Below are 23,441 nucleotides of genomic sequence, written 5' to 3'. Positions count from 1 at the left end.
TGTGTTTGTGTGCATACGTGCTTGAGTGCGTGCGTGCGTGCGTGTGTGTGTGTATGAGTAATAAATTACCTATAAAGTTTAACGACTTGGGCTTGTTTAGTTAGGTTACCGTGACTTAGACCAAAAGTAAACGGATTATCGCCACTGTTTACAATTTAGATACTAATACCGTCTGGATTAAAAGTAATTTTAGGAAATTTAATCCACACTGTCTACGTCTCGTGAGCTGGGATTAAAAATCACAGAGTCGGCTTGAAGAGGTGGTTGAAAGAGGTGATTTAAAAAGGTGGTTGAAAGAGGTGATTTAAAAAGGTGGTTGAAAGAGGTGATTTAAAGAGGTGGTTGAAAGAGGTGATTTAAAGAGGTGGTTGAAAGAGGTGATTTAAAGAGGTGGTTGAAAGAGGTGATTTAAAGAGGTGGTTGAAAGAGGTGATTTAAAGAGGTGGTTGAAAGAGGTGATTTAAAGAGGTGGTTAAAAGAGGTGATTTGAAGATGTGGTTAAAAGAGGTGATTTAAAGAGGTGGTTAAAAGAGGTGATTTGAAGAGGTGGTTAAAAGAGGTGATTTGAAGAGGTGGTTAAAAGAGGTGATTTGAAGAGGTGGTTAAAAGAGGTGATTTGAAGAGGTGGTTAAAAGAGGTGATTTGAAGAGGTGGTTAAAAGAGGTGATTTGAAGAGGTGGTTGAAAGAGGTGGTTGAAAGAGGTGGTTGAAAGAGGTGATTTGAAGAGGTGGTTGAAAGAGGTGGTTGAAAGAGGTGGTTGAAAGAGGTGGTTGAAAGAGGTGGTTGAAAGAGGTGGTTGAAAGAGGTGATTTGAAGAGGTGGTTGAAAGAGGTGATTTGAAGAGGTGGTTGAAAGAGGTGATTTGAAGAGGTGGCTTAAAGAAAAACATCCTCCGGTATACAAACAATAGATGTTTTCAAGCTGCAAGAACAGAAAAAATCGGTTGAACGGAACTGAAACTTTGATGTTTACGATTGACTTTGATGTTTACGATTTGTTTTCCCTAGTTGCCATAGTGTTGTTGACCTGAAATCTTTTGTTTTCCATAGTTACCATGGTGGTGTTGACCTGAAATCTTTTGTTTTCCCTAGTTACCATGGCGATGTTGACCTAAAATCTTTTGTTTTCCCTAGTTACCATGGTGGTGTTGACCTGAAATCTTTTGTTTTCCATAGTTACCATGGTGATGTTGACCTAAAATCTTTTGTTTTCCCTAGTTACCATGGTGATGTTGACCTAAAATCTTTTGTTTTCCATAGTTACCATGGTGGTGTTGACCTAAAATCTTTTGTTTTCCCTAGTTACCATGGTGGTGTTGAACTGTGTATACATGAAGTACGTCACCAAGATCCAGACCTTTCTGTCCGGCTCCAAGATCATCGTCCTCCTCATCATCATCGTCTCTGGCATCTACAACCTCGCCACAGGTAAGTGACGTCATCGATGTTAAATTTTAGGAATCACCTGCCACAGGTAAGTGACGTCATCAATGTTGAATATTAGGTATCACCTGCTACAGGTGAATGAAGTCATCGACGTAGGGTATAGGAAATCACTTTTATCAGTTAAGTGACGTCATCGATGTTAAGTATAGAACCACCCGCCACAGTTGAGTGACGTCATCGATGTTAAATATACGAGATCACAGTCGACAGGTGAGTTACGTCAGGTTTATCCACCATCGTACGACAGGTAAAAGATATCATCTGTAGTGTATCTCTATTATTCTATAGATTACCTCAGTATCGATGACAGTATAGTTTTGGGACTGGTAGCCTTGTTGCGTGAGCTAATGTTTTGTTCTAGTTTGGTTCTACCTAGCTTTGGTGAACACTGTGCTAATGAATAGTCAGCAATAACATTGGTCGTAAGGGATATCACTAGCTAGCTGGAAATACATAGGGCGTCCGCAACTATGCGAGTCAGTCGAAGAAACATAAGGCCGTCGGAATTACAAAAAACTGTCGGAAATATCAGAAGCAATCGGAAATACAAGAGTCGGTTGGAAAAACAAAATGCAGTCGGAAATACACAAGAGCGGAGAGGTAACCGGAATTACAAGCGTCAAACGGAAATACAAGAGGCAGTCAAAAATACAAGAGGCAGTCGGAAATACAAGAGGCAGTCGGAAATACAAGAGGTAGTCGGAAATACAAAAGGCAGTCGGAAATACAAGAGGCAGTCGGAAATACAAGAGGCAGTCGGAAATACAAGAGGCAGTCGGAAAATACAAGAGGTAGTCGGAAATACAAAAGCAGTCGGAAATACAAGAGGCAGTCAGAAATACAAGAGGTAGTCGGAAATACAAAAGCAGTCGGAAATACAAGAGGCAGTCGGAAATACAAAAGCAGTCGGAAATACAAGAGGCAGTCGGAAATACAAGAGGCAGTCAGAAATACAAGAGGTAGTCGGAAATACAAAAGCAGTCGGAAGAAGAATAGTCAGTACAAAATACATGCTTTATTGGCTAGCACATAAAAATTTTAATCTCGCTTAACATCCCGGAAATTAAAAACAATATGGTTATTGATCCCATAACTCAACTGATCGCTATCCACCGGAAATCTGTTATACATTTTTTTACGTTCAATTACGCGAGTTTTTTTTATAAAACTAAAGTTCGCAAAAACCGTTAGATAATTAGTTTAATTTTTTACATTAAAACAATTGTTGTGTCGTTTCATAAAGCTTTCAATAATCTTTATCGGCAGACAAAGCAAAAAATAATAAAAACAATATAAACGCAATGAAGATAAATCAAACGAGCGATTCGTGAAGAAAAGTTGCAATATTTATTACACACCGATACAGATCAGCTCGTAAACAATCGAGAAAATTTGAAATTGACGAAAACAAAGAAAAAAAAATCAACGAAAACCGAAGCAAAATTTACACAGAAAAAAGTCACTGCAAAAAATAAAAAATAAAAACCCCGTCTCAAACGAATACCGTCGTTTCATTTTATTTTTTTTTTAACGCCATTTAAGAACTGCTGTAATGGATCTACCAGCAATTTTGTAAAGAAATTTGGTTTGTGTTGATTAGCCTTTGTCCCTCTTTATTCTTAATGATACATGATCTAAATCAGGGGTCGGCAACCTGCGGCTCGCGAGCCGCATGCGGCTCTTTTGCCGTCAAGATGCGGCTCTCCAGCTCCTTGCACAAATATTAATAGTTATATTATTTCATTTTCAAAACTCATATTAAATATCATAATGTGAAGAAAAACAACTTTAAACAGAATTAAAACAATCATCAGAGAACATGAGAATATGTGCAGTAGAAAGTAAACGGACAGCTGACAGCAGCTTGGGCATCAGGCCCAGCCCCACAGCCCCGTGGCAACAATCCCATGCTTGCAACTGCCCAAGTGCCGACTTTTCGAATGTTTTTAAATGGGAATGTAATTTTATTCAGAATGCATTTCCATATGTGTCAGTAATCATTAATTTGAGCTGAGTGACGTAGTTTTTTTTTTAGCTATTAGCTTCCTATTGTTGAGCCGTGTACTGGACTATGGGGTACGAGTTTACCCTTCGTTCAGTGGGGTGGGAGATAAGTCTAGTGAGAACCAAATGACAGAAGCGACCGATACACGGTAATCAAACCGGTATCCAAGCCAGTTAGTCAAAGTTAGCCGTGTTGAGGCCTGCCTGGATAATGGCAGACACCTCCTGAGCCGGTGATATCCGTAAACAGTGTTTCTTCCACACTGTTTTCTCCGGGGGTGTAATTGAAATTTTCGGGGGGGGGGGGGGGGGCACTGTTAAAATTATATATTTTCTATATAATTTCGTTCGGGGTGGGGGGGGGGCATTTATTTACTTAGTCCTAATCAAATAATAAAATATTGAAATTAAAATGTAAGTGGCTCTTTAAAAACTGGGAAATTTTGAAAATTGTAACTTTTGGCTCTTCCATCTCAAAAGGTTGCCGACCCCTGATCTAAATCTTTAAACTGCAAGGTAAAGACAGTTTATACCTCTAGATTTATTGAATAAAATCTGGAACTAAACCTCAAGGCTATTTCATTTTTCCCAAAAATAATAATAAATAACTTTTACTATTTATTTACGTTTATCTTAGTTTTAAAAATGTGAAATTTTAAACGACGGAAAAAAATCTTCACTTAACTTTAGTATATGGTATTAAATATTTGAGAATAGATTCTGAATAAATTCTACTTCTGTTCCACTGCTTGACAAGGAAGAAAATATTTCACAGCACAAGTTGTTTTTTTTCTTGGTTGTTTCCCTTGATTATTATTTATCGCCCATTTTAAAGCGAGACGGCTAGTTATGGAAAAATCGTTCGAGTCGTTTCTCTCTTAAATCGTTGGTTTGTATTTCTGACGCTTGTTAATGAACTCGTGCACGTGGATTATAATTAGTATTTTCTCAAGGCTGAGACACTCAAATCATCACGAGGATTAATTTCAGACACGTACATTTTCTTGGCGTGTGCACACTATCAAACTATCTAAGCTTATCCTTTGAGTATCTTAATGATTATCCGTGTATCACACCGAATAGTTTCTTTAAGATTACACTGACCATCCCTCAAAGCATTTTTAATAACTAACTGTTCCCACAAACTCACTTTTAAAGTTAATGATAACGATCATCCCTACACTCAGGTTATCCTAAGGATTATCCTTATCCCTAACACATACTTATTAATTTAATGGTTATCATAATCCCACACTCTCCCAGATTCTCCTAATGATTATCTTAATCCCCCCACAACAGACCAAAACTATCCTAAGCATTATCCTAATCCCCATCAAAACCAGATTATCATTTATTATCCAAATCCCCATCCAGTCACACCCAGATTATTGTAATGATTATCCTAATCCCTATCACACCCAAATTATCCTAAAGATTATCCTAATCCCCATCACACCAGATTATCCTAAGAATTATCCTTATCCCCATCATATCCAGATTATCCTAAAGCTTATCCTAATCCCCATCTTACCCAGATTATCCTAAGGATTATGCTAATCCTCCATTACACCCAGATTATCCTTAGAATTATCCTTATCCCCATCACACCCAGATCATCCTTAGAATTATCCTAATCCCCATCACACCCATATTATCCTTAGAATTATCCTAATCCCCATCACACCCAGATTATCCTAAGGATTATGTTAATCCCCCATCACACCCACATCATCCTAAGGATTATCCTAATCCCCATCACACCCAGATTATCCTAAGGATTATCCTCGTGTTACAGGTGAGAACGAGAACTTCGACGCGCCTTTCCAGAACACCACCCAGGAACCAGGCAGGTTCGCTGTCGCCATCTTTTATTCCATCTTTTCCTACGGCGGCTGGCAGGTCATGACGACATTACTGGAGGAAATCAAAGACCCGGCCAGGTAAACCTCTATCACGACATTGTTTACCATCTTTGGAATCGGTGCTAAAAGATCTATAAAGATGGTGTATAATAAAAAGAAAAGTCATTTATTTTTTTTAAAAGACAGTTATCACTAAGTTTTATGATTTTTTAAAAAAACTTTTTTTACCCAATCCAGACCATTATCCATGTATGCCCTCAACACGACCCATAGATTATTTTTAAGTATCCAAAGTTAATCACTCATCCACCTACTAAAACCCTCGGACCCCGACCTTCCTACCTCACCCCCCCCCCTTTCGTATTCACTTTTAATCTATGATTACTTTCGGTGTATTTACTTTAATCCTCAGAACCCCCACCCCCCCCCCCCCTTTTTTTTTCCCTTCTACCACCCACTCGCTTACACCAACCCCAAATATTTCAAGTATCCACGGATAAACCTGAACCACTATGAAAATAATCGCATCAACTCTCTAGCTATCCCCCCCCCCCCCTCAACGCCTGGGACAGAGTAAAAGTATTCGCTGCTAATCTCTAGATGTGTTACTGACCCCCAGCTAACGAGCTTCAACTACCCTTGGGTCCGAACTCGGGACTTGTGGAGTTTAGCAATCATGCGCTATCCCATCCAACCAATCTCTACCACCTTACAATGTGTTTACTATTACCCTCAAACCTCTTTACCGACCCCACCCATTCCCATCCCAGTTTTTAAGTACCCCCCCCCCCCCCATCCACTTGATTTTCAACCACTTACCATGTTTACACTCTACCCCTCAGAGACCCGCCCCGGTCCGTCTACATCTCGTTCGCCATCGTTATCTCCAAGTACATCCTGACCAATGTGGCCTACTTGACCTTGCTGTCGCCTGCTGAGGTCATCGCATCCCCTGCTGTCGCTTCGGTGAGTCTCGTTTTGCTAAAGACCTTCTGACCTTCTTGGGTCAGTGACCTAAACTGTCACTATGGTGAGTCTAGTTTTGCTTAAGATCTTCTTTTGACCTTCTTGAGTCAGTGATGTAAACTATCACTTCCGTAAGCTGTCATAAAACTAGAGTTATTACCTTTTAGTTCATTTCATAAAGTGTCATTTGTAAGTGACCTTTACACATGACCTACCGAGGTCATTGGCATTTAAATGTTACCTTGATTACACATACATTGACTATAACCTGTGTTGTACTCCAAAATAAAAATAGAGATTAAAAAATTGGAAAATTCGAAACGGAATATGTTGAACAATATATTCAAAAACGTTTTAATGTTTTTTAATTCCTCAAATAAAGATTTACCTTTAACTCAAAATCATCAAAAGAAACTCGAAACTGCGGCCAAATGTCACGTGAATATTTAATACCACTTCCTAAATATCAACAGTAATTTGAGAATTCGGACGAATCGTTAAACAGCAAGAAAGAAAAGATTAGTTTTAAAAATACTAAAAAACACGAAAATATTCAACTCAAGACAAAAAAAAACATTGTTCAAATAGCTAACAACAATTGTGAATGCAAAAAAAAAAAAGAAACTAAAATGGGTATTATAGTGCATGTATGCTTCATGTGACTTGTGTGTAAAAGATGACATCTATGTTTCAGATGGCATATGTGTTTATGTAAATGTGAGATATAGGTTAACATATTTTCTCTACATCTGTACATTTTTGTTAACGTATAACTTACTTTTGACATCTCTAATTATTGTTGACATGTGTACATATTGGTGACATCTGTACATAATGTTGACATCTGCACTTAATGTTGACATTTGTATTTCTTGTTGAAATCTGTAAACATTGTTGGCATTCGTATTTACTGTTGGCATTTGTATTCACTGTTGTCATTTGTATTTACTGTTGGCATTTGTATTTACTGTTGGCATTTGTATTCACTGTTGGCATTTGTATTCACTGTTGACATCTGTTATTATTGTTCGCATCCGCACTTGTTGGCATGTGTATGTATAGATGACGTGTAATGACGAACGTGTTGCAGTTAGCACATTACTTGTGAAACCGTGTTATCCTAAAGTACACAACCTAAATGTATTAGCACAATGCGACATCCAAACTAAAACAGCTTTCGTGCCTTGGAGGGGAGAGGGGGGGGGGAGTATCCTCTGCTTTAGTGTGGGGGAACTTATCCAGTACTTATTTCAGTTGCGATCTCTCTCCCTCCACATCCCACCCCCTCCCCATCCTCACCCCCTCCACAACCCCACCCCAATATGGTACTAGATACAAAACGTAGATTGGTATCAATTAATTAGTGTTAATACGTCCATTAGCACCCACAACTAATGGGAAAAGTTAAAACAGAGTACATCATACGTTTAGTGCACTGCTAAGTATAGGATATTTGTAGCGATCTAAAACAGCGGTTCCCAAACTAATGGAAAAGTTCTTTTTTAATTCTAGTGTTGGAAAGTATTCCCCCTAACACAATTTAGTATACGTGTAAACTGGTTAAGCGCAATTGAGGCCATTGACTCCGATTTCAGCCTGCTTTTCTTTTTGGATTTGCTTCCATAGCGTTTGTCCAACCGAGAACAAACTACAAGAAAAAATTAGTTTGATTTAGGAGTTGTCTCTCCTAGAAGAGCAACTGTCCCCAGCTAACGAACCTCATCTGTCCGAGGGTTCGAACTGGAGAATTTTCAGTTTAGCAGCCATGAACTTTACCGACTCGACTTCGCCGATCCCTTATTTCGCCTAATATCCAGTATAAGAACCTCTACTTAAATAAAATAAATTCACTTCGCAAGTTTTATATCACAAATAGACCCACTCGCTCTGAATCCTGTATCAGTCATGTCAATTTAAACCATAATCCCAGTACTAATAGATAACCAAATTAAAAAAATAATTGTGTAAATAATGACCGAGTAAAGTTGATGCTGCGAGATCAAATTACGGGTAGTGACTGGCTCAGGTCTTTGAACTTTACACTAGGTCATTTTAGCTGGAAGCTTTGATGTTGGTCATTGACACTAGGGGAGGAGCGACTTGCAGGGGTAACAAACATCCACTTTAGGATAGAGTCTACCAGCAATCATCATTATCATTATCATGATCCTCATCATCATTATTATCATAATTATCATTATTATTATCATAATGATCATCATCATCATCATCATCATCATCATCATCATCATCATCATCATTATCATCATCATCATCATCATCATCATTATCATCATCATCATCATCATTATCATCATCATCATCATCAACATCATCATCATCATCATTATTATCATCATTATTATTATTACAGTCATGATCATCATAATAATAATCATCATCGTCATTATCATCATCATCACATCATCATCATCATCATTACTGTGGACCCCTAGTGGAGCATTGGGGCGCAAACACACATATTAATCGTATTCGGTTGTAAGTAATTCTTACAAGTTGGGCTCACGACATTTCGGCTGCTTATGTTACATTGACAACTGATCTTTTCTATGTTACTTGTGTGAGTTCTATCCACTTTGTCTTCTTTCTAGGGGAGGGTGTGGGTGGGCCAACTGGTAACGGTCATAGTGGTATTATCAGGCATTTGGTTTCAGTTAACAATTAGATCGAGTTGAGTGTTTACAACTAAAGCGGTTTTTGAACACTTTTACTCTAGCTAGCATACACGTTAACTATTTCTCTCTGATAACCGAACTCTACTCCCCGGGAATACAATCAAGAGCTCTATCTCTTGGCCACGCAGCCAACTAGCTCTGGTCAATAGCTGGTATCAAGTGTGGGCTGGCTGGTTACTATGGCAACCAGACACACGTGAACTTGTTTTTTTAATAAATACCATCATTCCTAATTTCATCTAACATCTAGAGCCCATATAAAATCGTATCGAATTCTAAAAATGATTTGAAATTATCTCTTTTTTTATATAATTTAAAACTTAGTTAAAAGTATCTTGTTTAAGTTGAAATAGGTTTTTGATGAAATATTAAACCAGACGTCTTGATCTTATGGTTGTATTAATTTCCTTGTTCGAGACAAATCTAAAAATAGAACCTCAATGACAGAAACTAGAGTTTGTCTACGTGGTGACATGAATGATAAATATTTGATAGGACAGGAGATACATCATCAGATACATCATCAGATACATCATCTACTCCCCACTGAGAAGAGATGGGGAGTCAGCACAAGATCTAGAAGTTTCGTCTTTACCGTCAGGGTTGTGTTCGTGTTTTAAGGTCAGACCTTGCGCAGTCTCTTGTTTTCGGGATACGCTTTCAACATCAGTTTTGTTTTACTGAAATAAGAAGGAGTGGGATGGGGGTGGGGGTGGGGATACGGGAGGGAAGAGATAGACATTAGCAAAGGTTAAGTAAGAAAAAAAACTGACATTAACGAAGTATTATATTGTTTAATTATGTAACGATAATTAGATTTTTTTTAAAAAGTAGTGTCAGTAGCGTCACAATTCACAATATGGGAGCGTGATGGGGGGGGGGGGGGTGCAGAACGTGTGACACCATTTTCAGGGTTGACACCAAAATTGAAATAATCGTAAAATTACCGTCAAAATCATATCATGCTTTACCCAGTTAAAAAAATAAAATGGTAGGAAAGAGGGGTGACAGCAGACCGATAATGCACAATTGTTGGTAGGGGGTGGGGTGACATCCCCGCTTACCGCACCGGGTGGCTCCCCACCTAGTAACGCCACGGTCCTAAGACCTTTGACCACAGGTGCTTTGACCATAGGGGGTTTGACCATAGGGGGTTTGACCACAGCGGAGCTTTGACCATAGGGGCTTTGACCATAGGGGGTTTGACCACAGCGGGGCTTTGACCATAGCGGTGCTTTGACCATAGGGGGTTTGATCATAGGTGGTTTGACCATAGGGGGTTTGACCACAGGTGTTTTCTCAGCAGAGGGTCTTTGATCACAGGTGGTCTATCAACTGGTGTTTGATCACAAGCGCTGCGTCCGGCTTTGATCATAGGTGTTTTGTCCACTTAGGTTTTTTTTATATCTCAGGTGGTTTGTCCAATGCTGTCCATATATGGTAAGGATTTATTTTAAAAGTTGCTAAATTATATTTTAAATTTCGACATGATGTAATAATATGTTAAATCATCATGTATAAATACAAGTCATCTATTGATCTAAACTACTCTATGTCAAAACCTTGGACATATGGTCAAACAGATGTACTGACATATTTGCGTGCTATAGTACATCTGTCATTTAGATAACCGTTTTATGTATTACATCTTTGACTATATTGTTGGCAAGTTTTGTATCATTTTTTATCCTTTATATATGCTATGTATTTTCAAGTACATCTACATTATTTATTTGTGAAACGTGTTATATGTAGCATTATTTGTGTTTCATTTATATTTAAAATAAATCTATGAGGCCTAGCACCAAAGCCGGACACAGCGCTTGTGATCAAACACCAGTTGATAGACCACCTGTGATCAAAGACCCTCTGCTGAGAAAACACATGTGGTCAAACCCCCTATGGTCAAACCCCCTATGATCAAACCCCCTATGGTCAAAGCACCGCTATGGTCAAAGGCCCGCTGTGGTCAAACCCCCTATGGTCAAAGCCCCTATGGTCAAAGCTCCGCTGTGGTCAAACCCCCTATGGTCAAACCCCCTATGGTCAAACCCCCTATGGTCAAAGCACCTGTGGTCAAAGGTCCGCGCACCAACGCCACTGGGTAGTGTGGATGGATAGGACGTAGCCATACAGCGAAACGATACAACAACGTAAAATGAGACAAGATTTAAGAAAATATGTGACAGACCTAAAATGGCCTTTATAGGACTAGATGCAAACTAAAGACTTAAGATGGTTTGGCTCCAGTCGAGGAATATTTCATAGAATCTCTATACATTGTTAGCATTGAGAACCTAAGTCAAGGAATAAATCATAGATTAGAGTATATTGGCAGTATTGAGACTTGACTTAGTCCAGGAATAAACCATAGATCCGAGAATATTGGTATTATTGAAACAACCGTAGTCAATGTATATACCATAGAATCGAGAACTTTGGTAGTATTCAGAACGAGCCGACCCGCGGCGTATCATACGCCGATATTTAGTTGTTTTATTTTCTACTTTTCAGTCATTCATAATGTGTGAATTCGACAGTATCAACACTGCCACTGAAAATATTTGCTTTAAAATACTATCAGTAGGCCGTTGAGGACGATACCCCCCCCCACACACCCTCATTTCCCCCAACCCCAACCCCTAACCTACACCCCCACCCCCCGTGAAAGCAGCTTCCTCTTAGTTACCTGCCCTAAGTTTAAAATATTTTCAAACTAAATTATCTGCCCCTAATAGGCGTCACTAAACCCGGCTGTACGATTGTAAACATTTGGCATGAACCACAGCTCACCAGACCATGTGGGGGTGGGGGAGGTTGCGATATGCCAAGAGAGGAAGAAAGGGGACTGCTAGGCGCGCTTACAGCTTGTTTTCTAACGTCTCCAAGAAGAGAATTATATATATAGATTATCGACATTTCTGTTAGTTAAAGTCTTGCCCCGAGAGAGTATTGTAGGAGGGGACGGCGTGGTCTAGTGGTTAAACACGCGATTGCTAACTGCAAAATTCGTGTGTTCAAAACCCGTTCACGACAAAGTAGGTCCCTGGACACAATATTTGGTTCCTAGAAAACACGATCTTCGGCATTTATAGACTTTAGTTTTACTTTTATAAATTGCTATAAAATAAATTTTAGTATTGATAATTTAGAAGCTATCCAACGACGTGATTATTTTTTGCTTTTTGCACGTCAAAAACAAAACTTTAAACTGTCGGAGAGGGGGGGGGGGTCAGAGGTGTGTGGGTATGGAGTCAGTACCTGTAAGTGTGGGTATGGAGTCAGCACCTGTGTGTATGGGTATGGAGTCAGTAACTGTGTGTATGGGTATGGAGTCAGTAACTGTGTGTATGGGTATGGAGTCAGTACCTGTAAGTGTGGGTATGGAGTCAGTACCTGTAAGTGTGGGTATGGAGTCAGCACCTGTGTGTATGGGTATGGAGTCAGTAACTGTGTGTATGGGTATGGAGTCAGTACCTGTAAGTGTGGGTATGGAGTCAGTACCTGTAAGTGTGGGTATGGAGTCAGCACCTGTGTGTATGGGTATGGAGTCTGTAAGTGTGGGTATGGAGTCAGTACATGTAAGTGTGGGTATGGAGTCAGCGCCTGTGAGTGTGTGTATGGAGTCAGCACATGAGTATGGGTTTGGAGCCAGCGCCTGTGTCTGTACATGTTTTGCAAATACATGCAGCTGTAAATCCATAACCTATAATTTGACTGTAATAATCTACTATTTTATCGATTCTACTTACTTTCTAAAATGGGTTGACCTGTATTTTAATGTTACCTATGATCTTTGTCTAATGATTCAGGCAATTCAAGAGATTCATTAGAAAAAAATATTTTTAAAAATTTAACTCGGTCATTGTAATTGGTTAGGTTGATCTAAGAGAAAATTATGTTTTCATTACTAATTAAAGTGTGGTTTTAATTGTAGCATAATTATATTGTCGGCGGGAGGGCTGGATTGGGAGTAATCACAATTAGCACGGTAATTAAGACGTGAAATGGAAGGTTAAAAATAGAACATTTGTGAACTAACTGTTATTTATAGAAGTAGTGTGTAAACAACACAACTTACAAGTTAGTTTTTAAAAAAAAATTAAATTTAAATTATAATTTGAGTTACAATTTAAATTATAATTTGACACAAATAAAACAAACTTTTAAAGACCTAGTGACCCTCAGGCAGATGAAGTAGAGTTGATATGAACTCGGAATATGAACTGGTAGTGTAGTCAGCACTGTGCCCACCTGCCTTTACTTTTAATAAACTTAAGTCAGATTCCCAGAGCTGGGTGGACTCACGGACGCCCTACAGTCACAAATCCGTAGATCCGAACACGAAACCTTCTGGCTAGCAGCCAAACGCTCTACCGTTCGACCACGTTCGATCCCATAACGTTTACATAAGCAGAAGTATCAACTGCCACTTGGTGTCTGTTGTGTAGGGTTGTGACCACTGACTACGATTTATCATCGACCCATTAATATATATCTACAGCTGTAGGTCCCTACAGCCCATGGAGGGGTTTGGCTTGCTTCACCGCATTCTTCCACAGACAAGTCTGCTTTCTTCTTCTTCCATGTCTAGACTCGTATGTCTGTCTCCTTTTTTTTACAACAGATATTTGATATATTTTATTTACAAAACATTTGACATATTACAAATACTTTATATGTAATAAACATCTCATATACCACTAGTGACAGGGTGTATTAGTGCTATCAGAGTCTTATTGTCTATCCACCTAAGCTTAAGTCTGTCTATGGGATTATTTCCCTTTATGGATGATGACTCAACGCCAAATTTGTTTTATAGTAGTTGATTTAGACTCTCATTAAGGTTTTCGTTAAAAGAGAAACCTATTATCTTAAGCCCTGATTCTACTGCACTACCAAGTGCTAATTATAGCCATAGAAAATGAGGTCAAACATCACGTGGGTGCTATTTATAACCACAAACAATGAGGTCAAACCTCACGTGAGATGACCGGACGGAATCACACCCACCGTATCGCCAGGGGCCGCGACTCTCGAGACATTTATTATGACGAGTTAAGGCCCGTGGTAATGCGATTAACGTTCTTCGTGGCCCGGGCCAACATGGAGTGCTTCGTTCTTCGAACAAGTGGCGCCGTCTGCTGGGTCGAGTACACGCTGACCCGGGAACGAGTAACGGTTAGGAAATGCCAAATGTCAAATGTCAATTGACAGAAGAGAATTCCGGTGCTGAAAACCGAATGTACTGAAGGCGGTTTCGTCAAATCGGATTTTTTTTCCGGGGGGTTAGGAAGCAAAAAAAAAAACTGACAACCACGTCGTTGAATGTGTCGTGTGTTAAACCCGCCTCCAAGTACGAACTAATTCCATGACATGAAAGAGTTAGTTATTTTAATTTTTCTGAAACCGGAGGATTTTTATTTTCAAAATGCACTATATTACACATATTTTAATATATTCCCAGCTCGGTTGTCCCTTGTTTAATAGCTGAAGACGCATAATTATAACACGCACCTACTGTTCTCATTATAACTAGCCTCATAAAGTACCGTCACTTTTCCTTTTTTTTTTTGAAAAAAAAAACAATCAACTATAAATAAGTAAACATAGTTAGGTATAGTGCTGACCACACTATCTCCTTTTAAACCAAGTTCACTAAAATAAGTGAACGCTAATTCACTTACCCCTAAGAACAGTGGCGTAGCCAGGATCGTCTCAAGGGGGGTTCCAATTTTTACCCGGGGACAAGCTTTCGATTTGCACCCCCCCTCAGACTATTGATTTGCACCCCCCCCTTCAAACTTTCGATGTGCACCCCCCCCCCCTCATACTTTATATATACCGAGTCGTCTATGGAGGGGGGTTATGACCCCCCCTAACCCCCCCCCCCCCCTGTCTACGCCACTGCCTAAGAACCGTCAGGTAAGAAAGGGTAATTTACTTTCCGCTCATCGTGAAACTAAAACTGTGACGTTTTCCTTCCCAGGATTTCATGAACCGGATGTACAGCCCCCTCGTCCCTCTGGTGTCCGTTTTTGTAGCCTTGACCTCGATCGGTGCCTTAAACGCCTCCATTATGGGTCACTCCAGGTAAGCCATTCCTCTGATTTTGTTTGATTTTTTTATTTGTATCATGGTGTTTGTGTGATTATCTCCCCTGTGATACCATGAAGTTCTTACATACTTTTTCTTATTTTATTTTTATCATGGTGTTTGTGTGATTATCTCACCTATCATACCATAAAGTTCTTCCATATTCTTTCATGTTTTACTTTATCATGATGTTTGTGTGATTATCTCACCTATCAATACTATCATACCATAAAGTTCTTCCATATTCTTTCATGTTTTACTTTATCATGGTGTTTGTGTGATTATCTCACCAATCATACCATAAAGTTCCTCCATATTCTTTCATGTTTTACTTTATCATGGTGTTTGCGTGATTATCTCACCTGTGATACCATGAAGTTCGTACATACTTTTTCTTATTTTATTTTTATCATGGTGTTTGTGTGATTATCTCACCAATCATAAAGTTCTTCCATTTTCTTTCATGTTTTACTTTATCATGGTGTTTGTGTGATTATCTCACCTGTCACACCTTGATGTTCTTACAAACTTTTTCTTGTTTTTCTGCAGGCTGCTGTTTGCTGGTGCCCGAAACGGGCATATGCCACAAATTCTGGGCATGGTCCATACAAAGTACTTGACACCCTGGCCGTCTATATTTGTTTATGTAAGTATCACGCTGTCCGTCTATATTTGTTTATGTATCACGCTAGCCGTCTATATTTGTTTATGTAAGTATCACACTAGCCGTCTATATTTGTTTATGTAAGTATCACGCTGTCCGTCTATATTTGTTTATGTATCACGCTACGCTAGCCGTCTATATTTGTTTATGTAAGTATCACGCTAGCCGTCTATATTTGTTTATGTAAGTATCACGCTAGCCGTCTATATTTGTTTATGTAAGTATCACGCTAGCCGTCTATATTTGTTTATGTAAGTATCACACTAGCCGTCTATATTTGTATATGTAAGTATCACGCTAGCCGTCTATATTTGTTTATGTATCACGCTAGCCGTCTATATTTGTTTATGTAAGTATCACGCTAGCCGTCTATATTTGTATATGTAAGTATCACAATAGCCGTCTATATCTGTATATGTAAATATCACACTAGCCGTCTATATTTGTATATGTAAGTATCACACTAGCCGTCTATATTTGTATATGTAAGTATCACACTCAGTAGCGTAGCGAGGGGGGGCGGGGGGGGGGGGGACATATGTCCCCGGGCGCCGAGCTTAGGGGGCGCCAAAATGGGTTGGAAAAATAAATTGAAAGGTTGAGGGGGGGTGCAAATTGAAAGTTTGAGGGAGGGGGGGGGGATGCAAATAAAAATCTCGAGGGGGGGTGCAAATCGAAAGTTTGAGGGGGGGGGGGGGAGCAAATCGAAATCTCGAGGGGGGGGGGGGGTGCAAATCGAAAAGTTTGTCCCCGGGGAAGTGTCGCTACGCCTCTGATCACACTAGCCGTCTATATTTGTATATGTAAGTATCACACTAGCCGTCTATATTTGTATATGTAAGTATCACACTAGCCGTCTATATTTGTATATGTAAGTATCACACTAGCCTGTAGCCTATGGTAAAGGCTAGTAGACAAAATTCGTGGCTCTAAATTATTTGAATAAGTAGATACTTCAATTAAAACTGTTTCTTTATTAAAACGTCTTTAAAAATGTAACTTGAATCTGTAATAGTCTATAAATGTTATTAATAATCCAAAGTTCAATAGACTGAAAAGATTTGTGTATATTTTAAACTATTCGTTCGGGTTCGATTTATAAATACTTAAAAGATAAATTATAAATTGTCTAACATTCAACCACACCACTTCATATTAAAATAAGCAGGGAGATTATTCAAGGGACATAACCCAATAGTATCTTATTAAAGTTTTAAAATAAACGTTTTATACAAATATGTTAGTATATGATCACAACAAATTATTTTATAGAATAACAATATTGTTTAGTAAACTTTACAAGTAATACATATGTATTATTTATAAAACTATATTAAACAATAGGGTACATTCATTTTTATAAAACCATATTTTTCTATGAACTGTTAATCGTAGTCTTCGTTATCAATGCCTTGTCCAGTTACTCTGGTTTCTCTTCACAACGCGTAAATCTTTCGCCTTTTACTAAAGATTTCCGTGGAGAGGAACATAATAATGAGTCTAAATGACTATTTTTCAAGCCCTACTCTGTAGGGTAACATAAAAATGAATGAATAGTGTAAACACCAGGGGTCGGCAACTTGCTCGCGAGCCGCATGCGCTCTTTAGATGTCAAGATGCGGGTCTCCAGTTTCATGCACACATATTAATAATTATTTTATATTATTTTCAAAACGCAGTAAAATTATTGTAAAGAAAAACAACTTTAAAAAGGATACTAACACTCATCAGAGAACAATGATAGTAGGGGAGGCAGAAAGGATACGAACAGCTGACAGCCGCTTGGGCACCAGACCCACAACAGTCCTGTAGCTCGCCCCGTGGCGAAGGTTCCATTCGTGGTACTGCCGACTTTTTCGAAAATCGTTAAATGAGGAATATTATTCTTATTCAGAATGCATTCCTCTATCGATCAGTATGCATTAATTTGACCTAAGTGACGTGTTTTGTTTTTTTTAAGTTATTAGCTTCCCACGGTGGGGTACGAGTTTACCCTGCGCTCAGTGGGTAGCAAGATAAGCCCGATGAGAACCGTAGGCAGAAGATACCCAAGCCAGTAGTCGGAGTTGACCGTGTTTAGGGCTGCTTGGCTATGCGGGACACCTCCTGAGCCGGTGATGCCCGTAAAGAAAGAATAAAAAAGTCATTGGCTCCTAAATTGGATTTGGGATAGTCGTATAGTTATATTATTTGATTACTAATTTTATCCTAGCAGAGCTAGGTAAAATACTTGAATATGTTTAGTGCGAAATATTAGTAATGCTTTTTAATTATAAATATTCTTTCATATTTAAAGCTATTTATCTCAAATCAAAATTCAAAAGTATATATCTAATCCTAATCAAATGCCAAAATATTGAAATAAACATGTTAGTGGCTCTTTAAAAACTGGGAACTTATGTAAATTGTAACTTTTGGCTCTTCCCGCTCAAAAGGTTGCCGACCCCTGCACTAACCGTCTATATTTATTTATGTAAGTATCACACTGGCCGTCTATATTTGTTTATGTAAGTATCACACTGGCCGTCTATATTTGTTTATGTAAGTATCGCGCTGGCCGTCTATATTTGTTTGTGTGAGTATTACGCTGGCCGTCTATATTTGTTTACGTAAGTATCACAATAGCCGTCTATATTTATTTACGTAAGTATCACGCTGGCCGTCTATATTTGTTTGTGTGAGTATTACGCTGGCCGTCTATATTTGTTTACGTAAGTATCACGCTGGCCGTCTATATTTGTTTATGTAAGTATCACGCTGGCCGTCTATATTTGTTTATGTATCACGCTAGCCGTCTATATTTATTTACGTAAGTATCACGCTGGCCGTCTATATTTATTTACGTAAGTATCACGCTGGCCGTCTATATTTGTTTATGTAAGTAACACGCTGGCCGTCTATATTTATTTACGTAAGTATCAATCACGCTGTTCAATACAGTGGTAATTTAGTTTAAAGTTATTCAAAGCTTAGGCAAAGGGAAATAAAACGCTGATTTTTATTTTCTCATGTATATTTTTTTTTATTTTTTGTTGTTGCTGTTTTTGTTGTTTTTTTTTTTTTGCCTTGTTCTTTAGAAATATTGTATTTTTTTTTCTAAAATGATGATCCAAAAAATAATAAAAATCCACTTAGTTTTATGATTTTCTTTAATCTAACCATTTTTTTTTAAATAATCAAACATACCAATGGCTCTAATTTGGAATAATGTCTAACCTCTTCTTGTATGAAGAATGAAGACACCGGATATTATGGTCAAACGTTTGCTTTGCGAAGTTTTATTCTGTTTCCATATATCCCACTAAAAAAAAATTCGCTTCCAACCATTGATTTTTCTTGCCCGCTTATGGGAGAAGAAAAAAAAAACGGGAAATCCCGAAGATTTCAGATTAGATTAACGTTCGCCTGATTTGAGGGTGGTTTGGTATGGCAGTGGCATGCCTGTCCCTCATCATCTCGAGAGGGGGGAGGGGATGGGTGTGGGGGTGGGGTGGGGGGTCTCTCAGACTTCAGGAAGTACTGCTGCACACTCTGGCAGTCTGGTCCGACCCCGGGCGACCCCCTGGTGATGCGGTAACTAACTCAAGCCCGTCCTATTACGTCAGTGGATGTCTATTTTTTTTTTCGAATAAATGTCGGTCTATTTTGGAGATGATTTATTTTTTTAATAGCCTTAGATCTTGGTGAAGTGGACTGAATACTTAATGTAGGCACATTTTTCTTAAATCTGGAAATAGTTAAATCTAAATTTAGATTATTTTAGATGATATGCATACAAAAGGCAAAATAGTGTTAAACGATTCAAAATACCTAAGGTATATGAAGAGATGGGGGTTTTACACCATGCCCAGTCGACTTTATTCCCCACCAACCCCCACCTCTCTCTCTCTCTCTTCCACACACGCATACACGCACACACACAGACACGGGAACAGACAAACGCACACACACACACACACACATGCACATAAACTTGGCTAAAGTACCATTTCAAACAGGTTGAACTCAAAAAGGTTTTTCTGAGATTAAAACCGGGTATCGAACTCGAACTATGTGAACAGCAAGACAGGTACTAACGATCAACCACGCCATTACATGTAGGGATCAACACAATGAAAAACTGATACTAGTTGTTTTTCTTAAAGGAATAATTAATTATTGCTCAAATTAATTAACGCGTTTGATATTTATCCATGTTTCATCTACTTAAAAACTTTGGTTTTTACAAGATTTTTCTAATAAGCGAGTTATAAACCTAGAGCACACGTTAAAAGATTAATTAGTTATGTTCTTAAAAAATGTCCTACCCTCCACATCTAATATAGGGGATGATCATGTGCTAATGTCCTAACCATCTTAATGTCCTACCCACTACAGCTAGTCTGTGAACAGATCATGTTCTAATGTCCTAAATGTCCTACTCTTCACATCTAATCTTGAGACCAATCACATCCTAATGTCCTACCCCTCCTAATGTGCTAATGTCCTACCCCTCTTAATGTCCTACCCTCCACAGCTAGTCTAGGAAATTGATTATGTCCTACTATCCTAATGTCCTACCCCTCCTAATGTCCTAATGTACTACCCTCCACAGCTAGTCTAAGGACTGATCATGTCCTACCATCCTAATGTCCTACCCCTCCTAATGTCCTACCCCTCCTACCATCCTAATGTCCTACCCCTCCTAATGTCCTACCCCTCCTACCATCCTAATGTCCTACCCCTCCTAATGTCCTAATGTCCTACCCTCCCCAGCTAGTCTGGGGACTGATCATGTCCTACTAATGTCCTACTAATGTCCTAATGTCCTAATGTCCTACCCTCCACAGCTAGTGTGGGGTCTGATCATGTCCTACTAATGTCCTAATGTCCTACTAATGTCCTAATGTCCTAATGTCCTACCCTCCACAGCTAGTCTGGGGACTGATCATGTCCTACTAATGTCCTAATGTCCTACTAATGTCCTAATGTCCTACCCTCCACAGCTAGTCTGGGGTCTGATCATGCTCTACACTGGGGGTGTGACCGACATGATGGACTTTATCTCCCTCTTCTCCACCATCATGGGCGTTGTTGTCGTCGCCTCCCTCCTCTACCTCAGGTGGAAAAAACCAACAGAGACCAGACCATACAAGGTAAGCTACAACAGCATCGATACTTACTTTAGGACACAAAGCAACAACAGCATCAATACTTACTTTAGGACACAAAGCTACAACAGCATCGATACTTACTTTAGGATACAAAGCTACAACAGCATCAATACTTACTTTAGGACACAAAGCTACAACAGCATCAATACTTACTTTAGGATACAAAGCTACAACAGCATCAATACTTACTTTAGGATACAAAGCTACAACAGCATCAATACTTACTTTAGGATACAAAGCTACAACAGCATCAATACTTACTTTAGGACACAAAGCTACAACAGCATCAATACTTACTTTAGGATACAAAGCTACAACAGCATCAATACTTACTTTAGGACACAAAGCTACAACAGCATCAATACTTACTTTAGGACACAAAGCTACAACAGCATCAATACTTACTTTAGGATACAAAGCTACAACAGCATCAATACTTACTTTAGGATACAAAGCTACAACAGCATCAATACTTACTTTAGGATACAAAGCTACAACAGCATCAATACTTACTTTAGGATACAAAGCTACAACAGCATCAATACTTACTTTAGGACACAAAGCATTTATTAGTTACCTACGGTATGCATCTTCCAAGTGTTGAATGATCTATACCGAAGGACATAAGCTACCGATACACGGTAATTAAACCGATATCCAAGCCAGTTGGAGTTTGTCGTGTTGGGAGCCTGCCTGAATAATGGGAGACAACTCCTGAGCCGGTGATGTCTGTAAATAAAGAAAGAGAGTAGTCTATGATACGATATAACCAGTTCAAGTAACAAAAAAGAGAAGAAAACTCAAAGTGGATTTAGTAATGCGGTAGATGATGACAAAAATAATTTCAAGTTACAATTTTGGAAGGTGCATTTGGGCAGATGAAGCAGAGTTCACGTTAGAGTAATCGTGTTATTATATATATATATATATATATATATATATATATATATATATATATATATATATATATTGGTCGGTCTTTACTTTCCTCGACACAAGCATTCATTAGAATTGGGTGGACCCAGGGACGTCCCATGGACTACGACTATATATTGCTTAGGCTACTGAAGCAAGCTGCTGACATTTAAGGAAAAGAAATACTTTAGGAAGAGTGTTTCTGTTAGACATTTTTCTCCTTGGGTGGGGGGGGGCACATTAAACTTTCCGAGAGGGGAGAGGAAAGACTTATATATCAGTGGGGGGGGGGGTATGGCGCAGTGGCGTAGCGAGGTCGGGTGTCACCCGGTGCGGCAGTTTACGGTGTCACCCCCAGAGGCGTAGCGACCCTTCCCGGGGACAAACTTTCAAATTTTCGATTTGCACCCCCCGCTCCCTCAAACTTTCGATTTGCACCCCCCTCAAGTTTTCGATTTGCACCCCCCCCCTCAAGTTTTTCTCTTTATATTTTGCTATTTTTTTGCCTTGGGGTCACCCCCCCTAAATGGTGTCACCCGGTGCGGTCCGCACCCCCCCCCCCCCTCGCCTCTGGTATGGCGGGGTTGACAAACAGATAACGTCGATACAAAAAGTTTTACCCTCTCCCTATCGCCCCTCCAACTTCTAGTATTAACCTACCTTACTCCCCACCACACAATCAAAACTCCCCTAGACTCCCTAGAACATTAACAAATTTCCTATCAAAATCTTCTTCTACAGGTGATGTTCTTCATTCCCGTCTTAGAGATGATCGTCAACATCGCAGTATTAGTGCTCGCTATTTACCAGAAACCGAATAAAATGGGCATCGGGCTTGCCATATTTTTTGCTGGTATCCCCGTCTATTGGTTTGGGGTTTTATGGAAGTCCAAACCGAAAGAGTTCACTAACATTGTTGGTAAGTAAAAAAAAAAAAATAATATCGAGATATCGCTTTTAATCATGGATTCCTACTCTGTTAGGCTGATGTTTATTTAGAACTCAGAAACAAGAAGTTGAACAAATATTATTTTAGGAATTATTTTTAAAAAATTCACCTCAAAGATCGAACAACATCTTAGCAAACATGTCGACGTCATAGCCATCTTTTAATCATCAAAGATGTCAACATCACGGAATTATATTTTTCCCTTCTCTTCTTTTAGATAATTTAACAGCGACAGCACAGAAGCTTTTTATGTTGACCAAGGTAAAGAAGTAAAACCACCCACACGGATTGTAGCAGCACACTTTATATACTCACGGACGTACAAGAAGTCGTTTTATCTACAATCAGGTCTAAAAGTGTACAAGATTGATGACTGTGTACAAACGGATATAAATAAGAAAAAAATGTATGTGTACAAAGTAGAGGTAAATGTGAATAAAAATTGTCTAAGCGTACTGAGTAAGAAAAATATGGATTTGTGTGTACTAAATAGATATAAATCTGTAAAAAAAATTGGTATATACTGTTTAAAATCAAATTTTATATATATATATATATATATATATATATATATATATATATATATATATATATATATATATATATATATATATGAAGTGACTTAAATGTGTCGCCAAAGGGAGGATGTACAAAATTGACCTTATATTATACATAGAATGGGGTTTGGGA

General features: G+C 38.8%; 1 protein-coding gene and 1 non-coding gene across 2 annotated transcripts; both read left to right on the top strand.

The window, feature by feature from the left end:
* The first annotated feature begins 1,304 nt into the window (after nucleotides 1-1,304).
* LOC131932155 (large neutral amino acids transporter small subunit 2-like) lies at nucleotides 1,305-23,030 on the top strand. The gene is made up of 8 exons (XM_059289023.1): nucleotides 1,305-1,428; nucleotides 5,246-5,390; nucleotides 6,155-6,278; nucleotides 14,964-15,067; nucleotides 15,620-15,716; nucleotides 20,720-20,869; nucleotides 22,544-22,721; nucleotides 22,969-23,030. Exons 1-8 carry the CDS (start codon nucleotides 1,308-1,310, stop codon nucleotides 23,022-23,024), a joined length of 975 nt encoding a protein of 324 aa, XP_059145006.1. The 5' UTR covers nucleotides 1,305-1,307; the 3' UTR covers nucleotides 23,025-23,030.
* On the top strand, nucleotides 17,155-17,270 carry LOC131932156 (U5 spliceosomal RNA). Its single transcript, XR_009384487.1, has one exon. It is a non-coding gene; the product is annotated as a U5 spliceosomal RNA (small nuclear RNA).
* Nucleotides 23,031-23,441: the final 411 nt, after the last annotated feature.

The sequence above is a fragment of the Physella acuta genome, unplaced genomic scaffold, assembly GCF_028476545.2.
Source record: "Physella acuta isolate Inbredline_101_S28 unplaced genomic scaffold, ASM2847654v3 ptg002098l, whole genome shotgun sequence".
Lineage (NCBI taxonomy): Eukaryota > Metazoa > Mollusca > Gastropoda > Physidae > Physella > Physella acuta.
Note: the sequence above shows the minus strand (reverse complement) of the source record. Positions and strands in the feature narration are given on the sequence as shown.